General features: G+C 62.0%; 2 protein-coding genes across 2 annotated transcripts; both read right to left on the reverse strand.

Annotated features, from left to right (window-relative positions):
• Positions 1–3541: 3541 nt before the first annotated feature.
• On the reverse strand, positions 3542–8482 carry HSD17B1 (hydroxysteroid 17-beta dehydrogenase 1). Its single transcript, XM_075911466.1, has 6 exons — positions 8018–8482; positions 7156–7317; positions 6389–6568; positions 5804–5897; positions 4441–4624; positions 3542–3830 (listed from the first exon to the last, which is right to left on the reverse strand). Exons 1-6 carry the CDS (start codon positions 8244–8246, stop codon positions 3642–3644), a joined length of 1038 nt encoding a protein of 345 aa, XP_075767581.1. The 5' UTR covers positions 8247–8482; the 3' UTR covers positions 3542–3641.
• Positions 8483–12637: 4155 nt separating this feature from the next.
• Positions 12638–21792, reverse strand: NAGLU (N-acetyl-alpha-glucosaminidase). Its single transcript, XM_075911186.1, has 6 exons — positions 21356–21792; positions 19175–19322; positions 18668–18814; positions 17053–17138; positions 16616–16872; positions 12638–15843 (listed from the first exon to the last, which is right to left on the reverse strand). Exons 1-6 carry the CDS (start codon positions 21763–21765, stop codon positions 14627–14629), a joined length of 2265 nt encoding a protein of 754 aa, XP_075767301.1. The 5' UTR covers positions 21766–21792; the 3' UTR covers positions 12638–14626.
• Between the last annotated feature and the right edge of the window lie 901 nt (positions 21793–22693).

Here is a 22693-nt window from a genome sequence, read left to right on the forward strand (position 1 = left end):
AATGGCAGGGTGCAATTCACGCCAGGACGCGAGTCCACATGGCCTGGCAATGGCCCTGCGCTACGGAGCTGCTTCAGGTGCAAGACTTACAAAGTGTCCCAGATACTCTGCACTAGTTATGCCTCAGCTGGAGTCCTGTGTCCAGTTCTGGGCACCACATTTCAAGAAAGATGTGGAGAAATTGGAAAGGGTACAGAGAAGAGCGACAAGAATGATTAAAGGTTTAGAGAACATGACCTATGAAGCCAGGCTTCATGAATGGGGCTTGTTTAGTTTGGAAAAAATAAGATTAAGGGGGGACATGATAGAGGTTTTCAAATATCTAAAAGGGTGTCACAAGGAGGAAGGAGAAAATTTGTTCCTCTTGGCCTCTGAGGACAGGACAAGGAGTAATGGGCTTAAAGTGCAGCAGGGGAGGTTTAGATTGGACATTAGGAAAAAATTCCTAACTGTCAGGGTGGTCAAATATTGGAATAAATTGCCAAGGGAGGTGGTGGAATCTCCCTCTCTGGAGATATTTAAGAACAGGTTAGATAGACATCTGTCAGGGATGGTGTAGACAGAGCTTGGTCCTGCCTTGAGGGCGGGGGGCTGGACTCGATGACCTCTCGAGGTCCCTTCCAGTCCTATGATTCTATGATTCTATATTTAGAGCAAATAAAGAAAATCCTCCTTCCCCCAATATCCCGCCGGCCTAGCAATCCCCAGCCTTTGGTGGTTCGGGGGCCTCCTGCCTACGCTCTGCCCTGCTGGACCCATGCTCGGCCCCTCTGGAGAAGTAGTTTGTGTTTCCGGTTTCCCCTCCCCGGGGCTGAATCACGCAGCACTAGCTGCAGGGCCGACTTATCCATTAGGCCCAGTAGGCTCAGTGCCTGGGGCCCACGAAAATGTTTTAATTTCTTTTAAAATCAGAAGAAAAAAAAAGACCTTTTAGGGTCGAAGAAAACGTTTTCGTTTTTTTTCTCACATCAGAAAAATATGAAACTTTTAGGGACCACGAACATCTATTAATTTTGGCTTAAAACAGAAAAAAAATAAAATGTTGAAATTTTTAAAGTTATAGCAAAAATAATTGTTAATATTGCTATTATTATGGTGGGAAGGGCCTACGAAAGTCATAATGCGGCCCTGACTAGCTGCCCCGGCTGCTCCCGGGCACCAGCCTCTCATCAAACAGGCAAACAAGCCGGCCTGGGACCCTCAACTCCCTGGGAGCCGCTGGAGCACAGAGCTAATTTGCTGGCAACTCCAGGCCGGCTGCAGCTCACGGGCCCGTTGTCCCTTTGCTGGCCTGCCCAGCGAGTCCTCCACAAACCCAGCAGCTGGATTTGCACTGGTCTGCCCGACCCGAGCCCTGCGAGATCCCTTGCCCGGACCTCCCAGCAAGTGCTATGTGCCAGGGGCAGGGCTGCCACGGGGCCGGGCGTTAACGAGGCTCCAGGCACAACTGTCGGAGCTGGGCCTGGAGCAGCATGGAGGGGAAGGAGGAACCAGGGAGCATTTGCCGCAAAGGAAGGCGCCCCCAAGGTGCTTCACGTAAGGCCTCCTCCTCCCATACTTGTCTGCTGCCAGGACCTACGTGGCTCTGGCTCCTCCAGGCCCAGCAGGCAGGTGAGAAGAGGAAAGTGCCAGAGCAGGAGGCTGGAGTCTCTCCGCGGCGGGAGAGCTGTGCTGGGCACGAGGCCGCTAGAACAGAAGCTGACATGGAATGGTGCCCACAGCGCACTCAGTTAGCGGCAGCCCCCGCCAGCGGAGCCACCCACCCGCCAGCTCCTCTCGTGCCCGGCTCCCCTAGTGGCTCGCAAGCCCCTGGCTGGCTGTAGGATAGCGCATGTGCCAGCCTGAGCTGGCATAACTCACCTGCCTGGCAGCACAACCATGGCCAGCCTGGGGGGAATGCCCCTCCGGCTCCCCCCTCCCGATGGTGTGTGTGGTCTCTGAGCTGCGGCCCTCACTGCCGCTAGGGGCGGTGCCTTGCATCACTCAGCCCCGGGAAGAGGGGCCCGCTGGGGTCAATCCAGTGTCAGCCCAGAACACCCCTGAGCTGTCCGCACTGGGCCACACAACGGTGCCTCTGCCCCGCGGAGCGGCCAGGTCGGAGCAATCCGCTCAGCACTATCTCCGGCTCGCGCGTGTGCTTCTCTCATGCCCAGCGATCGCAGCCGGTCTCGCGTGCTTTACCGACTCCGGAGCGGCAGCGACTGCTGGGGAGGAGCGGAGCGGCCCTTTTCCACCCGGGGCACAGCACCAGATTCCTTAGGAGGGGGAGCGACTAGTGACAGCTCCAGCCGAGGGGAGTTGGTGCTGTGGGGCTGGGCAGTGGCTCCCGTGGGATGAACCTTCCTCACAGCACACACGACTGGCCCCGGCGTGGGGAGGGCCCGGCTGTCACCGTGCCGCCGGCAGAAGGCAGCTCCAGCGTCGCCCCCGTGCTGGGCTGCACCTCGGCTGCGTGGTGCCGACAGGCGGCCCGAGCCCATAGTCAGACTCTGCATCTAGCCCTCCTGGTGGGGGAGAAACCTGCCCGTGTCTGCAGAGCGCCTGGAACGGCAGCTCAGCGAAGGGCGATGTCCCCCGGGGTGCTCTGCGTGGTGGTTCCACATGGACGTGGCAAGGGACACGTTCCCTGGAGCCCTGCAGAGCCCAGGAGTGGGGGGGCTGGGAGCTGCCAGGGGAAGGACGGGCAGAGGGGAGAGAGGACAGGGGGCGGGAGGGGAGTTCGGGAAGGGAGAGAAGCAGCGTGAGCGGAGGGCGTAATGGGGGGAGATTGATGCTGGTTGGCACGGTCTGGTTCTGGGGCCTCAGAGCGGGCTGTTCTCTCGACGCTGCCATGGGTGCTAGGCGTGGGCCGTCCTGCCCTCGGGAATGAAATGCAACCCCCCCACCCGCTCCCCATTGCACCTCTGCGCCCTGTGCCAGGGAGTGAGCCCTGCAGAGACACCACTGCCTGCAGCTCCAGCCCCCCCGTTGCACCCTGGGGGCCTCCCGTTTGGGGGGCACAGAGCGGAGCAAGGGGGCTCCCAGGGAGCAGCGGAGACAGCGGCCAATGCCGAGGCCCCTGCAGCAGGATGGGCACGCGGGCAAGCTGCTGCTCCAAGCTGACTAGCATGAGGGCATCTGTGCCCACTGGGCTCGGTGCCAAGCCGGAGGGCTGGGATCCCCCCCCTTCCCCCGCCAGCCGGGGCAACGGGTACTGCCCAGAGCCTGCTGGCACATGTTGAAATGCTCCTCACATTACACGCCTGGGGTGGGGGGGCAGGTTCCAGCTTTAAACGCCCCACCCTGGTCTCCTCCTCATGCCCAGCTCCAGCAGGCAGAGGGCAGGGCCCTGGCCTGGCGGGGGCGACGCTCTGCCCTTCACTTCACGGCAGCAACTGTGGCAGCTAGCGGGGTCCCAGCCTCCTGCAGCCCCTGGACAGGCTCAACCTGAGCAAGGCTCACCGCCCCAGCCTGGCCATGCTCCACACAGCCAGGCCCCCCCCTTGCAGCGGCCCCCAGGCCTGCAGGCTCAGGGCTGGGCTGGAGAGAGCCGGGAGTCCGGCAGGGAGCAGACATGTTTATTGGAGCTCCACGGTGGGGTCCCCTGTGGGGGAGCCCAGCCCAGCCGTACAAACTCAGGGCCATGCGGGGCGGGGGCTGCGTCACTCGGAGCCCGCGTCTCGCTCTGGCCCGGCCTGGGCCTCGCCCGCAGAGAACACGAACTTGTGCATGGCGCGGACGTACTCGGAGCCGTCGGGGCAGCTCAGCTTGAGCCGGGAGAGCGGCATGAAGAACTGGGTGGTGAAGCAGCGCAGAGGGGGGCAGGGGGCGCAGATGGCCTCCAGGAACACCTGGGAAAGGCAGAGAGGGTGCGCGTCAGGGACCCCTCCAAGCAGGTGTCATCGGCGGGGGGATAAACCGTCAGGCATGCCCCCCCCCTCCTCCAGAACGCACACTGTGCTCCGGGGCTGGCGCGCCCTCCTTATTCTCTGTGGTGTTGGGGGGCGGGGCCTGAGCAGAAGGGGCGGGGTTAGAGGCAGGACTGGGGGGTCGTCTCCCCCAGCCCTACCCTCACCCCATGCCCATGCCTCCAAGCTGGCTATAAGGCAAGGCTGGGGATCCCCCCAGGGTCAGTGGGCCCATCCAGCGGGTGAGGTTACAGGGACGTAGACCTGCCTGGGGCTGTACGGACCCCTGCTCGGCACAGGGAACAGCCCCCACCTCAGGCCCCTGTGGGTAGAGAGGGCTGGAGCCGGGCTTCCCTCTCCCAAGCTCTCTTGGAAAGGGGGGACAGGGAGAAAGGAAGGTACCAGCCAGTGCCCCTTGCCCCAGGGGGGAGGTCAGGGGGTGGCTGGACCAATCCCTGCCGACTCCTGGCGCCTCTCCCCAGGGCTCTGCAGGGACCCCTCTCCAGTTCTGGGCTTGTCTCAGCCCCGGGCCTCGCCCTGCTCCCCATGGCACCTGCAGGACGTCGTCGGTGTCCTGGGCCACGTCGCGGAAGAGGCTCTGGCAGTGCTGCAGGTACTGGCTGTACAGGGCCTGGGTCTGGGGGTCCAGGCCCGGCAGCGCGCTGCCCTCGGTGTCCGCGCTCTGCAGGTTGGCCAGGAAGCTGGTATTGACCGGGCCGCACTCGATCAGCGTGACGCTGCCGGAGGAGAGAGCAGGAGCTGGGGAGCTGGCAGGGGACAGAGACTCGTGCAGTCCGAGCCAGTTCGCCCCGCCCCGAGGCCTGAGCTTTCACCCCTGCGGCCTGGGCTTCTCGCACCAGTCCTGCAATATGACACCTCTGAGCCCATCACCTCCTGGAGCTAGGGGGGTGATGGGGGCAAGCACAGAGGTGAGCACAGCCAGCCAGGGGTCCATGCTGGGGCTGAGGGCAATGACATCTTGGATACACTGGCAGACAGACACCTCCAAGCTCTACCGCGTCTTCCGGGGAATTTTTTTTTCATCCATAGGCAGAATAAATTTTGTTCTGTGCACCGAGGCATGTGCAAATGTGCACCACTCCTAGAAGCACATGCTGCCGGCTATGGGCGTTCTGCTAATCAGCTGGGCGGCATTGGAATCTTTCCTGGGTGGCCGCCCAAGCGCTCAGCTTATAGGGAACCCTGCCGGGGAGGGATGTGGCTTTCCCCTCCGTGGCCAGCCACGGCGGGAGCGCTCTGGGATGCTGCGTGCCAGTCCGGGGCGAGTAGCATCAACAGGGTGTGGGGACGCTGGGGAGGGCGAAGGGAAGAGCCACACAAGCGATCGCAGGGCTGGGGATGATGCCGCACAGAGCGAGGGACGGAGCCCGGGCTGAGTGTAGCACAAACTGGCAGGCCGGGGGGGAAACACCCTCTCCTAACGGGCTTGCTAGCTGGCTGAGATGGGCAGAACTGGAATCAAGGCTGGAAGCTGAAGCCAAATGCCAGTTAGAAATAAGGCAGCGGTTTGGAACAGGGTGGCTGCCGGACCATGTCCCGGGGCGGGGGCAGGGGCGCGGGCTCCCTTTCCTGGGCTCTGCAGGCCCAAACTGGCACCTTCCTGGACTGGGTTTGAGTCAGAGCCAAGTACTGGCAGGAACCAGGAGGGATTCTCTGGCCTGTGCCATGCAGGAGGCCGGAGCAGAGGGTCCCTCCTGGCATGATGCTCCAGGAATGGAACCCAGCAATTTGGGTGCCTCCATCCTCTTGCCTTGACCTCCCCCGGCCCTGCTAGTCGGCTGCAGAACTGCTCTTCCCTGCCTGTCCTGAACCGCCTGGCCACAGCCGCCTCGCTCCACCCCAGAGGTGGCCAGTGGCAGGGATGGGTGTAAAGCGCTGGGCTGGCCGGTACTCACTGCACATTGAACTGCTGCAGGACCACAGCCAGGCTCTCGCACAGCCCTTCCACTGCAAACTTGCTGGCGCAGTACACGGCGTTGAAGGGGACCCCTGGGGCACAGCGGGGGGGATGGGTGAGAAGCGGCAGGGAGAGCCTCGTCAGCTCCTCCCCTCCCACCCCCCCAGAGCCCAGACCTTAGGGCGGGCCCCACCTGGCGCCCCCAGGAGGAAGGATTGTCAAGGCCACATGGGAGCCGGCTGGCCAGGGCAGCATCACCGATGCCAGGCGTGTGTGTGGGGGGGGGGAGGGGGGGAGGTGTGCTCTCCAATCCCACCCAACTGCAGCACCAACTCAGGCCCCAATTGCAGTCGCTCACTGCGAGGGGCCCGGTTTCCCGAGGGTCCTCGGCGGCCGGGGAGGCCGTGCACGGCTGCAGTCTCCCCATGAAGGGCGGGGACCCCACCGGCTGCAGCCGACTCTGGGCAGGACCAAGTGCAAGGGGCAAGCGGCCAGGCAGAGGGTTCCACAGGGACAGGGCTGCCGGCCGAGCCCAGCCTGGGAGGTATCTCCCCCCGTCCCGCCTGCGGCCGGGGGCCCAGACCTTGCAGCCCCCCCACGCTGCTGGAGACGATGATCTTGCCGGCCTTGCGGCGCTTCATGCCGGGCAGGAAGGCCTGGATGGTGCCGATGGTCCCGAACACGTTCACCTCGAAGACGCTCTTCATGGCCTGGGGGGAGCAGGTCTCCAGGGGGCCCATCAGCCCCACCCCTGCATTGCACACTGTGGGGGGGCACAGCAAGAAGCCGTTAGCAGGGAGCAGGGAAGGGAGCCTCCTGGGGCCCACGCACCCCACAGCGCCAGCCCCACGTACTCAGCAATCACAGGTCAGTCCCCCCCATCCGGGCATTGGCTTAGTGGAGGGGCCCTGGCCGTTGGGGGTCTGAGCCCCCAGGACTTGCCTCTCTCAGCAGCCGCCCCAACACCAGGGCTGGTCACGCCCGTCTCTTTTGCAGGGACAAGCCGACTCAGCCAATCAGGGCTCCAGGTGCCAGAGGGAGCAGCAGGACTGGAGGGTATCCTCTTCCGAGATGCGCTGGCTGTCGGGGGAGGCCTGGGGCCTGCCCCACGACTCTGAGGGCTCCCCTTTCCTGCAGAGGCTCTGCAGGCTCTGCCCTGGGGGGGGGGAAGCTCCCTTGGGGGGTTCCCTCCAGAAACGACTAGCAGGCTCTGAGCTGTGGGAACCCAGGGCAGGGCTGGCAGCTGGAGGGGAACTCGGCACCTCTCCCTCGGTGCCCGGGCGGCAGGGGGCTGGCTCCGGGAGGCAGGAAGGCGGCAGGGGCCGGGGATGCCTGGGCAGGGGGGCTCACCCAGCACGTCGACACGCTGCTCCTGCACCTGCTGCGTGGCCTGGGCGAGCGACAGCGGGTCCGTGACATCCAGCTGCAGGATCTGCAGGGTGCCGGCGTGGCAGCCCCGCACGCTCTCCAGCAGCCGCTCCTTCTTGGCCAGGTTGCGCATGGTGGCGTAGACTAGGAGAGAAGGAGAACACGGCCTGGGGGAGGGCAGCGGGCGAGCCCTGGGCAGGCAGGGGGGGATCTTCCCTGCCTCCAGGGGTGCCCCCACGCTGCGGAGCACAAAGACACCCCCCCGGGTGGCTCAGCATCTCCAAGGCATCGCTGCGGATTGCCCCAGTGCGCAGGTCCCCCTAAATGGGATTCCCGGGGCCCATGGTCCCCACAGGCGGAAGACTGTGCCCGTCCCCAAGGGACTGCCTCCCTAGGGGGCAGAGCCAGCGACTCGGCTCCCCTCTGCTCCGGGGTGCAGCAGAAGGGGGGATCTGTGGGGAACACGAACCCAGCCAGGCATCTCCCCCACTGGGCGTGTGCTGGGACCAGATGCTCAAGAGTCCAAGTCTTCTTCTCCCCGAGGCCCCTACTTGCCCAGGACCATTTGTTCTTCACCCCACATCTCCCCCCAGGGAATCCGTTCTGCTGAGCTGGCTTGGAAGGGAGTAGCCAGGATCCGTCTCCTGCCCTCTCGCTTAGGGGGCCCGTAGACCATTACGCTGTCCTTTAAGGGCAGCCCCTGCCCCATAGCATCCCCATCTCCAACCCACAGCCACTTCTCCCACCACCTGGCGCTGCAGAGCCCAGCTCCCTCCCAGCTGACTTGCCAGCCCCTCGCTGGGGGACAGGCCCTGGAATAGGCCATCGCAGGGTCAGGACGTACCTTTAAACCGGCGGGAGGCATCCGAGGCCAGGCGCACGGCCAGCCCCAGCCCGATCCCCGAGGAGCAGCCTGTAATGAGCACCACGGTTTTCTCCATGGCTGGCGCTGGCTGGGAGAGGCAGCATACAATGCCACGGCAGCTCCTGGTTCCCGCAGGCAGCTGGGGGGCTGGGGGCTGCGCTCTGCTATTTTGTCTACTTTCCCAGCTCAAGGCTGGGCTGTTCCCCATCCCGCCTCCACCCCCAGCTGAGTGTCTCTCCTGCCTTCACTCTCAGGCCACTGGAGATAAGATTTTGGCACAAGCCAGGCGTGGAGTCGGGAGGGGTATGGGGCAGCAGGCAGGGCCAGCCTGTTTGCAGGTGAGGAACAGCCTCATCCTAGCCCAGGACACAGGATTAGGGCTGTCACAGCCTCAGGGATCATAGGAACGGCTACACTGGGTCAGACCAAAGTCCATCTCGCCCCGTCTCCTGGCTGCCGACAGTGGCCAATGCCAGCTGCCCCAGAGGGAGTGAACCGAACAGGGAATGATCAAATGATCCCTCCTGTCGCCTATTTCCAGCCTCTGACAAACAGAGGCCAGGGACACCCTCCCCGCCCATTAGCTATTGATGGACCTAACCTCCATGAATGTATCTCATTCTTTTTTGAACCCTGTTAAAGTCCTGGTCTTCACAACACCCTCTGGCAAGGAGTTCCACAGGTTGACGGTGTGTTGCGTGAAGTGATAATTCATTTTGTTTGTTTTAAACCTGCTGCCTATTCATTCCATTGGGTGACTCCTGGTTCTTACGTGAGGGGAACAAGTCAATAACTTTTCCTTATTCACTGTCTTCACGCCACTCATGATTTTACAGATCTCTGTCTTATCCCCCCTGAGGCTCCTCTTTGCGAAGCTGAGAAGCCCAGGGAAGGATTTTCAGGCAGCTGCGGTGGGCAGTGAAGTGGATGCTGAGGAATTAGGGATGGAGAGGCCCTCAGACATGGCCTGAACCTTCCCCGAGGAAGGGACCTGAGCCTCCCCCAGACCGCAGTGGCCACAGAGACCTGCGATAGCTGGGGATCCTCAGGTTCAACCGGCCACCTGCTCACCCCTCCCCCCCGGCTCCTGTGCGGCACAGCGGGACGCAGGCTCAGCCAGGCAGCTGCCAGGTTGCCCTGGTGCCTTTGATGGTTCCTTCCTCAGTGAAGCAGCTGGCACTTGTCTCCCTGGAATGTCACCGTGTTGACTTCCACCCGCTTCTCCGCGGGCCCTTTCGAACCCGACACCTGGCTCCCAAAGTGCCGCCTGCCCCACATGGTGTCTTCAAGTGTGACAGGCCCACGCGCCAGCTAAGACAGGCTGGGAAATTACCCTCCCCTGCCCGGTCATTTCCTCTAGCCCCCTGCTGCTGAGAGCAGCCTGCCCGCAGCGTCCGAAGCCCAGCTGAAATGGAGAGCACGCAATTCCTGCCTCCCCCCTGCCAGGAACCCTGGCCCAGAGGGAAGTCCGGCAGGTCTGGCACATGCAGGCTGGCTGCTCCTTGTTAGCCTCCTGGTGCTTCCCCACGCAGCTTGGGAACGCGTTCCAGTCCCGCCCCAGAGATCCAGGCTAGGCTGAAGGGCCTCTTGCTGGGGCCTCAAACTCAGTTTGCCTTAGGGCCAGCGACAGTTCTCAAGTCCTTCTAGAGGGTCAGCTGGCACCCCTCTGCTGGCAGGACTTTGGGCAAGGGGGGTGTCTCCCCCAGCCCCACACATCCCTCCTCCATGCAACTTCTGGCCCCACCTGTCGGCCCATGCACACCCCCACCGTGCATCCCCTGGCCCCACCTACCAACCCACACATGCCCCCTCCCCCCGTGCAGCCTCTGACCCTGCCTCGCACCCCTGGGGCAATTAAAAAAAAACTGCCAGGGACCCCCGATGACACCACCAGCAGGCCAGAGCGGCTTCCAGCAGCTAGCTGTGCCATGCTACCGGCACATCTGCGGGCGTGTGCAGAGCCGTCCCATCCATAGGATGGTTCAGTGAGACTGCTCTGCACCCAATGCTTTGTGGGGCCCTGCAGTGGCCACCCCATGAATGGGCTGGTCCCCCATACTCAGGTGAACCGTGGGGCCCTGGGCAGGCTGGGGTTGCCCCCAAACACACTCACCGTGGCAACAGGAGCTGCAGGTTAACGGAGTCACACAGCAACTTCTGCTCCTCTACCATCTCCCAAGCCCGCCTGCACTGGGGCGCTTGGCTTCCTGCTGCCATGGTGAGTGCCCAGGCCAGACCCCCCGTACCAGGTCCCCCAGTAATCCCTGAGGCTGCATCCCTTTGGGGAGGGGGCTTGAGGGAGGGGTGTGATGGGGGGAAGAGGGCAAAGCAGGGGCTGGAAGTGGGGGAAAAGATACAGACACCCCCTAGGGCTGCAGGGACTCACGTGCCAGCAGCCATGTGCAGGCTGGACTGTGGAACTGCTCGGGCTGCAGATGGCCTGTGGGCCGTGAGTTTGAGACCCCGGTCTTCTTAAAGATGGCAAATAGCGATCCTTCCTCCAGTGCTCTGGGACCTCATAGGAGCGAGGGGCAGGCAAAGCCAGGCAGCTGCAGCGCTCATTTAAGACACCTCGCATTCCAGGGCTCCCCCCATGCTTTATGAAAATTGGCTTATGAATATGCATAACTCAGAGCTGCTTTTGCAAAACAAGCCCATGCAATGTATCTATTTTTGTTACAATGTACAAAGGGATATACTGTTAAGTGCAGAGGGACAAGTAGACAGGGGAATTAGCAGACACCAGGGCTGTGTCTACACCAGTGGTCCCCAACACGGTGCCCGCAGGCGCCATGGCTGCCCCACTCGCACTGCTGCTGCACCGCGTGTTGTTGATTTCAGCTCCCTCCCCCCATCTATCCCCTTCCCTCCGGCCTCTTGTCTAATCAGCTCCAGGAGAGCTCAGGAGACCCCCCACCTGCTCCATGAGGAGTTTGGACCCCGGCGCAGGCAGCACCCCACCCAGCGCTCTGCCTCGCTCCTGCTCCCAGGTGTTTGTACAGGGCTGCCAGCCAGCTGCACTACCACGCCGGCCCCTCCGCACTTCCGCAGCACCCCCGGGAGCTGCTGGCCGCAGAATCCTTTGCAGCGGCTGCAGGCGAGCCCTGGCCTGGCGGCTCCTCTCTCTCCTCTTGCAGGGGAGGGGCGCCTGCGGCCCCGCTTCACATGGGGGAAAGGTGTGTACAGCCGCAGAGAAAGGGAAGTAGGGGGACCCGTGACACTTGTCACCTCTCCCCCAGAGTGCTCCGACATTTCCGCACGTGCTGTGGGGAGGGGACACAAGGATTTGGTGGGGAGAGGGAAAGGAGACGGAATTCGGTCATTGTGGGGAGGTGGGAGAGGGGGAGCAAACTGGGTCTGGTCGGGATCTGGTTTGGCTGGGAGGGAAGAGGGTGCAGGGTGGATCAGGTGGGGGAGAGAACAGGGTGGATTGGGTCCAGTCACTGAGAGGTGGGGTTTGCCTGGGAGGGGAGAGAAGGTGGAAATTGGGTTCCGTGCGTGCATGGGGGGGGGGGGGGGAGAGTCGGGATGTGTGTGGACAGGGATGTGTATGGAGGGGAGAGAGGACGTAGGCTGGGTTTGGCCGGAGAGTGTGGTGGGAGTCAAAGAGAAAGAGGCGCTTTCCTCCTCAGTGCCTGTGCTGGGGGGGCGGCCAAAAAAATGTTTTGCTTGGGGCAGCAAAACACCTAGAGCCGGCCCTGGTCCCACCCCCGGGTGCGCGGCCTATGCGTAGTCCCTCCCCCGGGTGGCCCTGCCCCCAGGTGGCCCAAACCCCGCCCCCGGGTGGCCAAGCAGCCCCGCGCGGCGCCCACCACCCAAAAAGATTGGGGACCACTATACACTATATCCTCTTGAGCAAAAACATATGCAAATGAGGCAAAGTGTGGAATACAGTGAACCCTCGTTTATCGCGGTAGATAGGTTCCAAACCCGACCGCGATAGCTGAAAATCCGCGAAGTAGGGACACCATATTTACGTATTTATTTAACATGTATATTCAGACTTTTAAAACCCTCCCTTTACGTAGTACTGTTAACAAACCACCCTTTAATGTACAGAACATACGTAATGAAAAAAGTCCGCGAAGTCGTGAATCCGCGATGGTCGAACCGCGAAGTAGCGAGGGCTCACTGTACTGCTGCCCCTCATTTGCATAATTAATGAGGCTCCATTTTTGCACAAAACCCTTGTGCAAGAGCCATTCTGCCTGAAAAAATGTGGAAGAACGGCTCTTGCACAAGAGGGTTTTTCTGTGCAAAAATGGAGCCTCATTAATTATGCAAATAAGGTGCAGCAGTATTCCACACTTCCCTCATTTGCATATTTTTGCAAAAAACAGGGGCGGTATAGACATAACCGAGAAGATTCCCCCCCCCCCTTACCACTGAAGATGCCAACTACAAACATTTAAGACTGAACGGGGAAAGGATCCGGCCCAAGCTAGGAAAGTACTTAGCTTGTTTAGAACACCGCTTTAGGGTAAGCGTTTGCATGTAACAAGTTTCTCAGTGGATTAGAACTAGCTAGGCCTTGGATAGTCACTTTCATTTAGTAACTGACTTTGATCTGTTTTCTTTTACGACCACTGACAGCCGGTATGTACTTAATAAAAAACACTTTGTTTATTCTGAAGCCCAATGTAAATAATTGTTACCTGGGGGAGCAACCATTGTACATCTCTCTTTCATGGATAAAGCAGGCAGACGTATGAGCTTTCTCTGCGCATTACACGGGATAAAATGGATTTGTTTGGGTTCCTTTTGGGGGCTGGTTCCCAGAGCAGAGCCCTCTCAGCGCTCTGCAGGGGGGTAGTTACCCCAACTCTGGGCCTTGCCTTGCCAAAGGATCTGGCTCAGCAGCACAGGGTGGTGGGAGCCCCTAGAGAGCAGGAAGGCACATGTCGATGGCATGGACACCAGGGGGACAATCCAAGGGGACTGCTGAGATTTCAACCCATCACTCCTTGGCCAAACTCCACGCGCATGGAGCCCCCCAGGGCACAAAGGGCAGGCATGAATCCAGAGGCGGCAGGACAGCTGGCTGGCTCCAGCCAGCCCACCCGGGATGCAGGCATGTTGTGGCTGCCTGCAGCTGTGAACTCCAGCCCCTGGCTGTTCTCGGATTCACAGCTGCCGCCCTCCCTGCCCAGGCATGCCCGGTGCCAAGAGCCACACCACCCACGTGCTTCGGCAGAGCAGAATGAACGGCTTCCAGGCCTTGCATTGCCAGGCACAGGGCAGCTGGCAAAGCTTCAGAAAAGCGCTACCCATCCCAAGCAAATGCACACCAGCATATAAAAATCATTTGGTTAAAAAAAAAGAGACAGGCCCACTGCAGCCCAGACCCTCGGCGCTGGCTGCACCCCTCGCGCCCCAGAGCTGCAGTGGCCGGCAGCAGTGCGGAGGAAGAACTGGGACACAGGGGGGCATCGCAAGCAGGATTGGGAAGGGGGCAAGGCCCAGAACAGAGCGCCAGGTGGGGAGGGGGAGGACCAGGGTGTAAAAAATAGACTGTCCTTGTAAAAAAATATACCCCTGGCTGATTTTGCTTTAGTACAAAGGCACCGAGGTGGTTGAGAGCGGGGAGCCGGCCCCCCGTCACTAGGAACAACCTCCTGGGGGGAGGGGGGGCGGCTGTTCTGCGGCTGATCTGCCCCCGTTTGAGACCAGCAGAAAAGGAGCGTGGGGAGAAGACTGCAGGTCGCCCTGGGAACTGCGCTGACACCTGGGGTCTAGGAGAGAGTTTCTGGGGGGGGCAGAGAAGGAACAGGAGAAACTGAGGCAGCCCCTTGAGCCAGGGACAGGGACGGGCGATGCAGTGTCTCCTGCCAGCCCTGGGTGGGGAGGGGGCGGGGGGAGACCACACACCCAGGGAGCCAGCTGCTGCATGCACTTTGGGGCATGAAAGCAGGAGGACTGGCGCTTTCCAGCCTGCCTGACTTTTGTTCTTTAAACGCCCGCACAGCAGCGTGTTAACCGCCCACCCCACCCAGCAGAGAGGCTCATCCCCTGGGCTTGCAAGGCTCCCGCTGCATTTCCTGCCCCGCAGCCTGTCCAGAAGCGATTCCCTCCTCTCCAGGCCCCTGCCGACACCAGTGGTGAGGAAACAGCTTCTCTTCAGGTGCTGCCCAGGCATTGGCATTCCCATGTCACTGAGCACCCAGGGCCTGTCCCCACCCCTGCCGCCAATCCCCTGCCCCAAAGGAAGCGGCGCTCTCCCCCATCCCGCCTGGCCTCACAACAGGCCGGAGTCCCCCCAGCTTTCCCCACGGCCCCCCTCAGCCCTGCAGACCAGCTGCCTCTGCCAACGCTGGGCCGATGGATCCATTGGGCAGGTCACAGCAGCTCAGCCCCAGGATCGGTCCCTCCAGCCTCGAGTTTGTTCCGGGAGCTCGCCGCACTCCAGCGGGGAAAGGCTCCAGTCTGGCCCGGCTCCCGCCCAGGCGGCCATTTTGAGCCCCCAGCTTTGGTGTAGACCCCGGCAGGGTCCTGGGGGAGGAAAGGAACAAGGGGGCACCAGGCTCTCCAGCGCGGAAGAGACCAGGACAGCCGCAGAGCCGCCATTCCCCCCCCCCCGACTCTCCCCCCTCAAGCAGCCCCCGCCTGGCCGCGCCGCATGGCCTGGGGATAATATTTGAGGAAAATCCGCCTGACGATCTCCAGCGTGTCGCCGGCCGGCTGGGTGGGATAGCGCTTGCCGTTGTAGATGAAGCCCCGTTCCACCTGGAAGACGGCCTGGTTGAACTTCTCCTGGTGGAAGGGGATGCCGGAGGTCAGGCTCTCCACTAGCGCCGAGACAAAGAGGCTCCAGCGCACCCTATAATAGTCCAGCACCAGCCCCCCCAGCTGCTTGTTGGCGTAGTCCAAGATGTTGCCGTTGGGCCCCCACAGCGTCACCTGGTTGCGGGCGTCGCGGTCGTACAGCTCGGCCTCCTTGGCGCTGGCGGCCGTGGCGCGCGCCTGCTCCAGCCAGCGGCCCAGCAGGAAGTGGCCGTCGCTGGCCAGCAGGCTGTCCAGCTCCGGCAGCAGGTCGTAGATCAGCACCCCGCCGGCGGTCAGCAGCTCCGGCAGCGCGCCCTTCTGGAAGGCCCGCTGGATCTCCAGGTAGTAGTCGCTCACCAGCTGCTGCGCCGCCTGCCGGGTGACGTCCACCAGGTCGTAGCGGTAGGTGGGGCTGGCGCCCAGCTCGCCAGCCGCGCCCAGCAGCAGGCGCCAGGCCTCGTAGACGTCGCTCTGGTTGTACCACAGCTGCGGGGCCATGTGCAGGGACGGCCGGCGCACCAGCGGGCTGTGGTTGTGGTCGACGCACAGTCCCGAGCAGTTGTAGGCGCTGCGGAGCAGCAGCTGCCAGGCCTGGGCGGCCCCTGCGTTCCTGGCGCCGTAGCGCCGCGTGGCGTAGTCGGCCACCCACTGCCGGAGGTCCACCGGCGCCTGGCGCCAGCCCAGCTCGCTCATCAGCTCGTAGACCATGTCGTTCTGCTCAATGCCCTCCGGGGTCAGGCCGGTGCCCACCATGGTGGAGTTGGGGAAGCGCCGGGCGTCGAAGGGGCCCTGGTTGACGCTCTCCACCGTGCCGAAGAGGCCGTGGTTGCCGCCAAAGTTGTGCAGCATGCACCAGATGAAGGGCTGCCCGAAGAAGGACTCCGTCCGCTGGTACACGGGCTGGGTCTCCGCAAAGAGATCCAGCACCAGCATCCGGCCGAGGGGCACGCCCCGCAGCAGGGCCCGCACCTGGGCCGGCTGCCAGAAGTCAGGCTGGCTCGCGAAGAGCCAGCCCTGCATCAGCCACAGGGCGTCGGGGTCGGCTGGGGACAGACAGGCAGCACAGTGAGTGACGGCAGGACAGGCTGCGCTCCCGCGACGGCCGCCGCACCCCGGCAAGTGCCCGGCACGGGGGCAGCATTCGGCTCGGAGCATCTCTCGCTGGGCACCCACCCAGCCAGCCCGGCCCCGAGCCAGCGCAGCCGGGACAGAGCCGCAGCCTCGAGGGCAGGAATCTCCCGGCCTGGAACCCAGACCAAGCTTGACCCAAAGCCCGGCCGTGAAAGGGTCTCGCTACCCCCCCAAGATGCCCCGTGCTGCCCCGGCCCTGGCCTGAGTGCACAGCAAAGGCCCCCCCCCAGGCAGAGCCCTTTAGAACAATGGGGAACCTTTTCTGGGTGAGGGGCCAATGACCCACAGGAAAATCAGTTGGAGGCAGCACAAAAGTGAGAAGCAAAATCCCCCCTCCCCCAAAAAGCCCACCTCACTGACGGGTCTCCCGACTGAGCAGCAGACACACTCCCCACATTCCCCTCACACACCGGAGCCTGGGGGGACCCGGGCTTGTAGATTTTGTGGGTCCCCCTAGGCTCTGAAGTGGGGCCAAAATGAGGGGTTCAGTGTATGGGAGGGGGCTGCTGGGAAGCGGGCGGGTCTGGGCAGGCAATAGGGTGCAGGAGCAGCGCTGGAGGTCGGAGGCAGGAGTGGGCTGGGGATGCCTCAGGGCTGGAGCACCGGCTCCCTGATGCTGGGGGAGCCCCAAGGGCCGGATCTGGCTCCCGGGCCGTTGGTTCCCCACCCCCACTGGGGTCCTACCTCCCGTCATGGATTTGAAGACGGCAGCGCTGATCCCGGAGAGGTAGGCCGGGTCGGAGGACCGGGGGCTCATCTCGTTGAAGGTATCCGCGCCGTAGACGTGATCCGTGCCGAACTCTCGGATCAGCTCCTTCAGGAAGACGGCCCCGATCACTTGGAACATGGGGTCCCCGGGGTCCAGCAGGTAGGCGCACGAGTAGGTGCAGTTAAAGCTGCTCCAGCTCCTGAGCTGGGTGGCGTTTATTCGGGGGAAAACCCTAAGGACACAGGCCAGGAGCCGGGAGTCAGTGCAAGGGGAGGGCTCCCCGGTGAGGCCGAGCACCACAGCTAGGTGCATGCCTCTGGCAGTCCCAGGGAGCTGAGTCCCAGTGGGGAGGGAGGCACATCCAGGAGAGAGATTAGCCCCAACCCGGAAGCGCTCCCGTCTCTGCATCTACCTCAAGAGGCCTTTGGGGACGTGCCCCGCGAAGGCCGGCAGCACCGGGATCATCCCCAACGATCGCATCCTCTCCAGGATCTTGTACTGGGAGAAAGGAGGACAAGCCGGATCAAGGGGAGCGACCGGGCGGGGAGACACCGAACGTTGCTCTGGGACCCATACAGAGAGGGGCTGTATCTCCCGTCTCAGAGACGGCCACTTGCCACGGGACCACGTTGGTACTTGAGTCTCCAGCCCCTGGTCGCAACCCTGATCAAAGCTCCAAGCTCATGGGTCCTGGGCAGAGGGGAAAGGACAGGGGCTTTCAGCCTGGAGGAACTAGTCAATACCCAGGTCAGGTCAGCTCAGACCAGCTCCTCAGGCATGATTTCTAGGACCCTTCCCCCGGGAGCTTATTCCCCCTAAGCTGGGAGGGGCTGCAAGTGTTTTCAAGGACAGGGTCAAAATCCAGAATGATCCGGACAAGCTGGAGAAAGGGTCTGACGTACGTAGGGTGAAGTTTAATAAGGACAAATGCGAAGTGCTCCTCTTAGGAAGGAACAATCAGTTTCACATACACAGAACGGGAAGTGGCTGTCTAGGAAGGAGCACGGCAGAAAGGGATCGAGGGGTCATAACGGACCACAAGCTACATATGAGTCAGCAGGGTGACACGGCTGCAAAAGAGCAAATGTGCTTCTGGGCTGTGATTCACAGGACTGTCGTGAGCGAGACAGGAGAAGTCACTCTTCTCTTCGACGCTGCACTGATTAGGCCTCCGTTGGAGTATTGTATCCAGTTCTGGGCACCACATTTCAAGAAAGATGTGGAGAAATCAGAGAGGGTCCAGAGAAGAGCAACAAAAATGATGAAAGGTCTAGAGAACATGATCTATGAGGGAAGCCTGAAAGAACTGGGCTGTTTACTTTGGGAAAGAGAAGACAGAGGGGACAAGATTACGGTTTTCAGGTATCTAAAAGGGTGTCACAGGGAGGAGGGGAGAAAATTGTTCTCCTTGGCCACTGAGGATAGGACAAACAGCAATGGGCTTAAACTGCAGCAAGGAAGGTTTAGGTTGGACATTAGAAAAAAAACTTCCTACCTGTCAGGCTGGTTAAACCCGGGAATCAATTGCCTAGGGAGGTTTTGGAATCTCCATCTCTGGAGATATTCAAGAGCAGATTGGACAAACACCTGTCAGGGATGGTCTAGACCAGTGGTTCTTAACCTTACTGCAGCCTGCACCCCCTTTGGTTCTCAAAATATGCTCTCACACCCCTTATTAAAAATCGTTGAAGTAGGTCAGTTCTTTAAACCTAAGATAGAGCATAAAAATCTGGCATGTCTCGCACCCGCAGAAAAGGCATCTCGCACCCCCGGGGGGGCGTTCACCCCAGGTTAAGAACCACTGGTCGAGATGGCGTTTGGCCCTGCCGGGAGGCCAGGGCACTGGACTTGACCTCTCGAGGTCCCTTCCAGTTCTAGTGTTCTAGGACTCTATGTGCTTCTTGGGCAGCACCTGCCAGCTGAGGCAGAATGGCGTTGGCATGGAGAGCTGCCAGCAGGGGCATCTCCAGGACATGCAGGCTGGGCGCGCACAGACACGGCCCCAGCAGCGCGCCAAGTGCAGGTACCTGCAAGTACAGCTGCTTTAGGTTCCAGGAGAGAGGCAACGGCCCGTCCCAGGTGTGCAGATTTCCCATGCGGTTCCAGGCGAGGAAGGCGGGGCCGGTGACGTACTCGTCTATTTCCGACTGGTTCAGGCCCAAGGACAGATACACCTGGAGTGAAGGAGGGGGAGAACACAGGGAGCTGCTCACACCCGACAGCTGGTCTCAGCCCAATCCCTGCCAGGCCCAGATGCTGCCCAGAGGGAGAGACGGCCTTGCAAGGCCCGTTCGGCCTGGATGCACCCAATGCTGGGAACCTACCACTCCAGCCAATCCCGGCCTTCACAGCTGGACAGGGGCGGCTGTGCTGTCAGCCGGCTGCCGCCCCACAGCCTGCCAGTGCTAGCCTGGGATCAAGGGGACCCCCCGGACAGCAGCCCTTCCCCCAGAGCACCTTGCTGTCTCCCCAAACTCCCGAAAATCCCCAGCATGCAACACGACTTCACTAGAGACTCAAAGCAAACACTCCACCCGCTGCCAAACTGCTTCCTGCCCAGTGAACGCCAGGGCCAGGTTGATGCCGTGCAGCGCCATCCAGTCGATCTCTCTCTCCCAGCGAGGCCAGTCCCACCACACGAAGGAGTAGCTCTGGGTGCAGACGTTCTGGTAGTAGCGGAACCTGGGAACGGAGAGACGAGATGCGTCGGAGATCACGCCGGGGCCCCACTACAGCCGGAACGCAGGCAGCCCCAGGCAATGGAGCTGAACATGCATCCGGGGGTCTGCTCCCAGCCAACACTGACCCATGGATGCTGGAGAACCAACCCCGACAGCCTCGTCCCACAGGGGCACACGCTACCCCCCAAATGCTAAACCCAGGATCTTGGTTTCTTTTTTTTTTTTTTATTTTTTTGCAACAAATTCAGGTTTTTGTGCCAGCTCCAGCATCCCCGATGCTTTGCATCTCCCACACCTCCAGCTCAGGCAAAGCCTAGCAGGGACACAGACCCAGCGGCTCACAACACACCAAAGGGCCCTTCCTCCATGTGACACGGTCATTGTCCAAGACTAATGAAGTGGAAGCAGCCAACAGGGCGGCGAGGACAAGGTCCCCCGCAGCGCTCGACAGCAGCCTCCTTAGGGTTTTCTACCGACCGTTCCCCTTGAGCCTCGGGCGGGTCTTGCAGCCTGGAGGCAGCTCCCTGCCAGTCACCAGGGTGAGCCGCAAGATTTCACGTGTCGCGGCAACGAACCAGGCCACGCCTTTCCCGTGAGTGGAACGCTGCGGGGCTTTGCCTGCGGGCTGGAGGAACGCTAATCCAACCCCTCCTGACTAGCCCCCCCAGATCGCAGGTCAGGTGCCAGGGCAGCTGGTTTCCAACGACCTGCACACTCAGCGCATCTGCTCCAGCGCTTTCGCGGGACAAAACTAATCCCCCAACTGCCCGGACAGTTGTCAACGCGCCCGCCAAGGGGAGCTCCCCAAAGGTGGCCAGGTGCACTAGCACAGTGAGGATCCATTCACGGGCAGGGCCACTCCTGGACAGCAAAATGCTCCCCCTGACCAGGGACGGCTGCAGGCAGCCAACTGAGGCTCCCTGCAAAACAGGGAAGTGGCCTTTCTGCAGCAGAATCCTCCAGCCCTGCCCCACCCAAGTGAAGCCACCCAGTCAGCAGAACAGATGCTACAGCCAGTTCTCCCACCAACGGTTCAGGGACAAAGTCCAAGGACAGCCCTGGTCTAAGCTCCATTCACGCTGCTCCCTTGCACCAGACACAAAGGTGGCCCAGGGCGTTTCCATTCCAGGACAGGAGCGTGGGGGATGAGCAAGGCCCTCAGCTGCAGAAACATTCCCAAGCCCGGGAGGTAAATGAACCAAATTGGTCCCTGGCCTCTCCAGCTGCACCAGTCCCAGTGGGGGGCCCCACACCATGGAAGGGAGCCTCTTGCTTGCAATCCTGCCAGGGAATTCAAGGGTGGGAAGGGCTGGAGAAGGGTTCTCAGCCCCAGGATGTGGGAAGCAAAGGACTCCGGGGGTGACAAGGTCCCAAAGAAGGGCACCCCTGGGTCCTGAGCTAGGGACTGAGCAGCATGAACAAGAGGCACAGAGCAAAAGCCCCCCCCCCCACTCCACGCACATTGCTGCACCTGCTTCTGAGGTGCTGGCTGAGGCTGTTTCCATGCTAGGCGGAACGCTCCCCCCATCTCTGCCCCTCCCCCCACGCTGGAGGCAGAGTTGGCACTGGAAAGCACACACGAGCCTGGCACTATGCTGCCCAGGCCCTGTGCAGGTAAGGCCAGCAGCACCCCTCTGCCTTCTGCCAGGCGCCCCCACCCTGCGCACAAACCAGGCGCTGGGAATTGGGCTCCCAGGGGGAAGGATGGGACTCCATGAAGCAGGATTCCAGCGCCCATGCCTCAGCCACTTCCTGGTCCGGTTCTGCCTGCAGGAGGGCAGGGGCCGGGCAGCTGCACCAGCCCCCAGCTTCCCCCACGGATCAGGGCACTAAACCCTGCCCCTCGGGGAAGCAGCGACCTCCCCACCCAGGGAAGGGTCTGACCTGAGCCAGCCTGGCCCCGTAGGCTACAGCCACCCAACGCTGCCTGGCACCGAGTCCATGTTAAGACACCAGCTCTTGGGGTCAGGACCTAGCCCCTCCTGGGGGGCGGGGGCGAGTCAAGGGGCAGGAGCAGCGGCCCGGGCGGGTTACCTGTTGGGGCTGGTGGCGCTGATCTCCCCGGGCACCGCGGGCAGCGGGTCCGGCAGCCGCAGCTGCGCCCCGGACCAGGACACGTGGCAGCCGCAGAGCTCCCGCAGGTAGCGGTAGATGCCGGCGGCGGCGGCCACCCCGCTGGTCCCCACCACCCGCACCCGCTCCGCCGCCCCGGGCGGGGAGCTGAGCCGGTAGGAGTCCAGCCCGCCGGCCGCCAGCGAGCGGTTCACCGAGACGGAGAAGTTGGCGGCCGCCTGGGGCCCCAGCAGCCGCTGCAGCAGCTCCCGCACCGCCGCCTCCTGCCGCGCGTCGGTCGCCTGGGGCCGGGGCAGCGGCGGCGCCTCGGGGGCCCGAGCCCGGGCCGGAGCGGCCGCCAGCAGCAGCACCAGGAGCGCGGCGAGCGCCATGGCTGGATCCAGGATCCAGGCTCCCGGCCCGGGGGGCGGAGCCAGCCCAGGCGCTGCCGCTTCCGCCAATCGGGGCCCAGTCAGCTGGGAGAGCGACCCTACGGGGAGCCAATCAGAGCTCGGCCACGCCCCCCCGATGTATCAATGTGCCCGATGGCAACAAAGTCACCAGCTGGGGGGCGTGGAACCGAACTCTGGGATCGAATCCTCGTTCTCTGCCAGCCAGCTCGGGTTTCCTTCCTGCGGCCCCCCCAACTGAGCCAGGGGGTCGATCCCTCGCTTCCTCCCAGCCTCCCCCAACTGAGCCAGGGGGTCGATCCCTCGCTTCCTCCCAGCCTCCCCCAACTGAGCCAGGGGGTCGATCCCTCGCTTCCTCCCAGCCTCCCCCAACTGAGCCAGGGGGTCGATCCCTCGCTTCCTCCCAGCCTCCCCCAACTGAGCCAGGGGGCCGATCCCTCGCTTCCTCCCAGCCCCCCCCCCAACTGAGCCAGGGGGTCGATCCCTCCCCCCAACTGAGCCCAGGGATCCCTCCCTGGCTCCCCAACTGAGCCAGGGGGTCGATCCCTCGCTTCCTTCCAGCCCCCACCCAACTGAGCCCAGGGATCCCTCCCATACCATCCCCAGAACCAGTCTTGACTTTCAGAAACTAACTTCAGCCTTGTCCAAGTTAGGATTACTGCAGAAAGGGATCTGGGGGTCACAGTGGATCACACCACATGCTACATGTTAGTCAGCAGTGGGATACTGTTGTTAAAAAAAAAAGCAAACATGATTCTGGGATGCATTAACAGGACTGTTGTGAGCAAGATACAAGAAGTCATTCTTCTGCTCTGCTATGTGCTGAGTAGGCCTCAAGTGGGAGTATTGTGTCCAGTTCTGGGCACCACATTTCTGGAAAGATGTGGACAAATTGGAGAAGGTCTGGAGA

Source organism: Pelodiscus sinensis, chromosome 29, assembly GCF_049634645.1.
Source record: "Pelodiscus sinensis isolate JC-2024 chromosome 29, ASM4963464v1, whole genome shotgun sequence".
NCBI classification, from domain to species: Eukaryota; Metazoa; Chordata; order Testudines; family Trionychidae; genus Pelodiscus; species Pelodiscus sinensis.

Coding starts and splice junctions, on each gene's coding strand:
- HSD17B1 (XM_075911466.1), bottom strand. CDS start 8,246: ATGGGGAACAGCCCAGCCTTGAGCTGGGAAAGTAGACAAAATAGCAGA. Junction 5,898..6,388: donor CAGCGTGGGGGGGCTGCAAG/GTCTGGGCCCCC, acceptor GCTGTGCCCCAG/GGGTCCCCTTCAACGCCGTG. Junction 3,831..4,440: donor ACACCGACGACGTCCTGCAG/GTGCCATGGGGA, acceptor TGCCTTTCCCAG/GTGTTCCTGGAGGCCATCTG.
- NAGLU (XM_075911186.1), bottom strand. CDS start 21,765: ATGGCGCTCGCCGCGCTCCTGGTGCTGCTGCTGGCGGCCGCTCCGGCC. Junction 18,815..19,174: donor AGGAAGCAGTTTGGCAGCGG/GTGGAGTGTTTG, acceptor CCTTCACTCCAG/GTGTATCTGTCCTTGGGCCT. Junction 17,139..18,667: donor TAAAGCAGCTGTACTTGCAG/GTACCTGCACTT, acceptor CCTTTCTCCCAG/TACAAGATCCTGGAGAGGAT.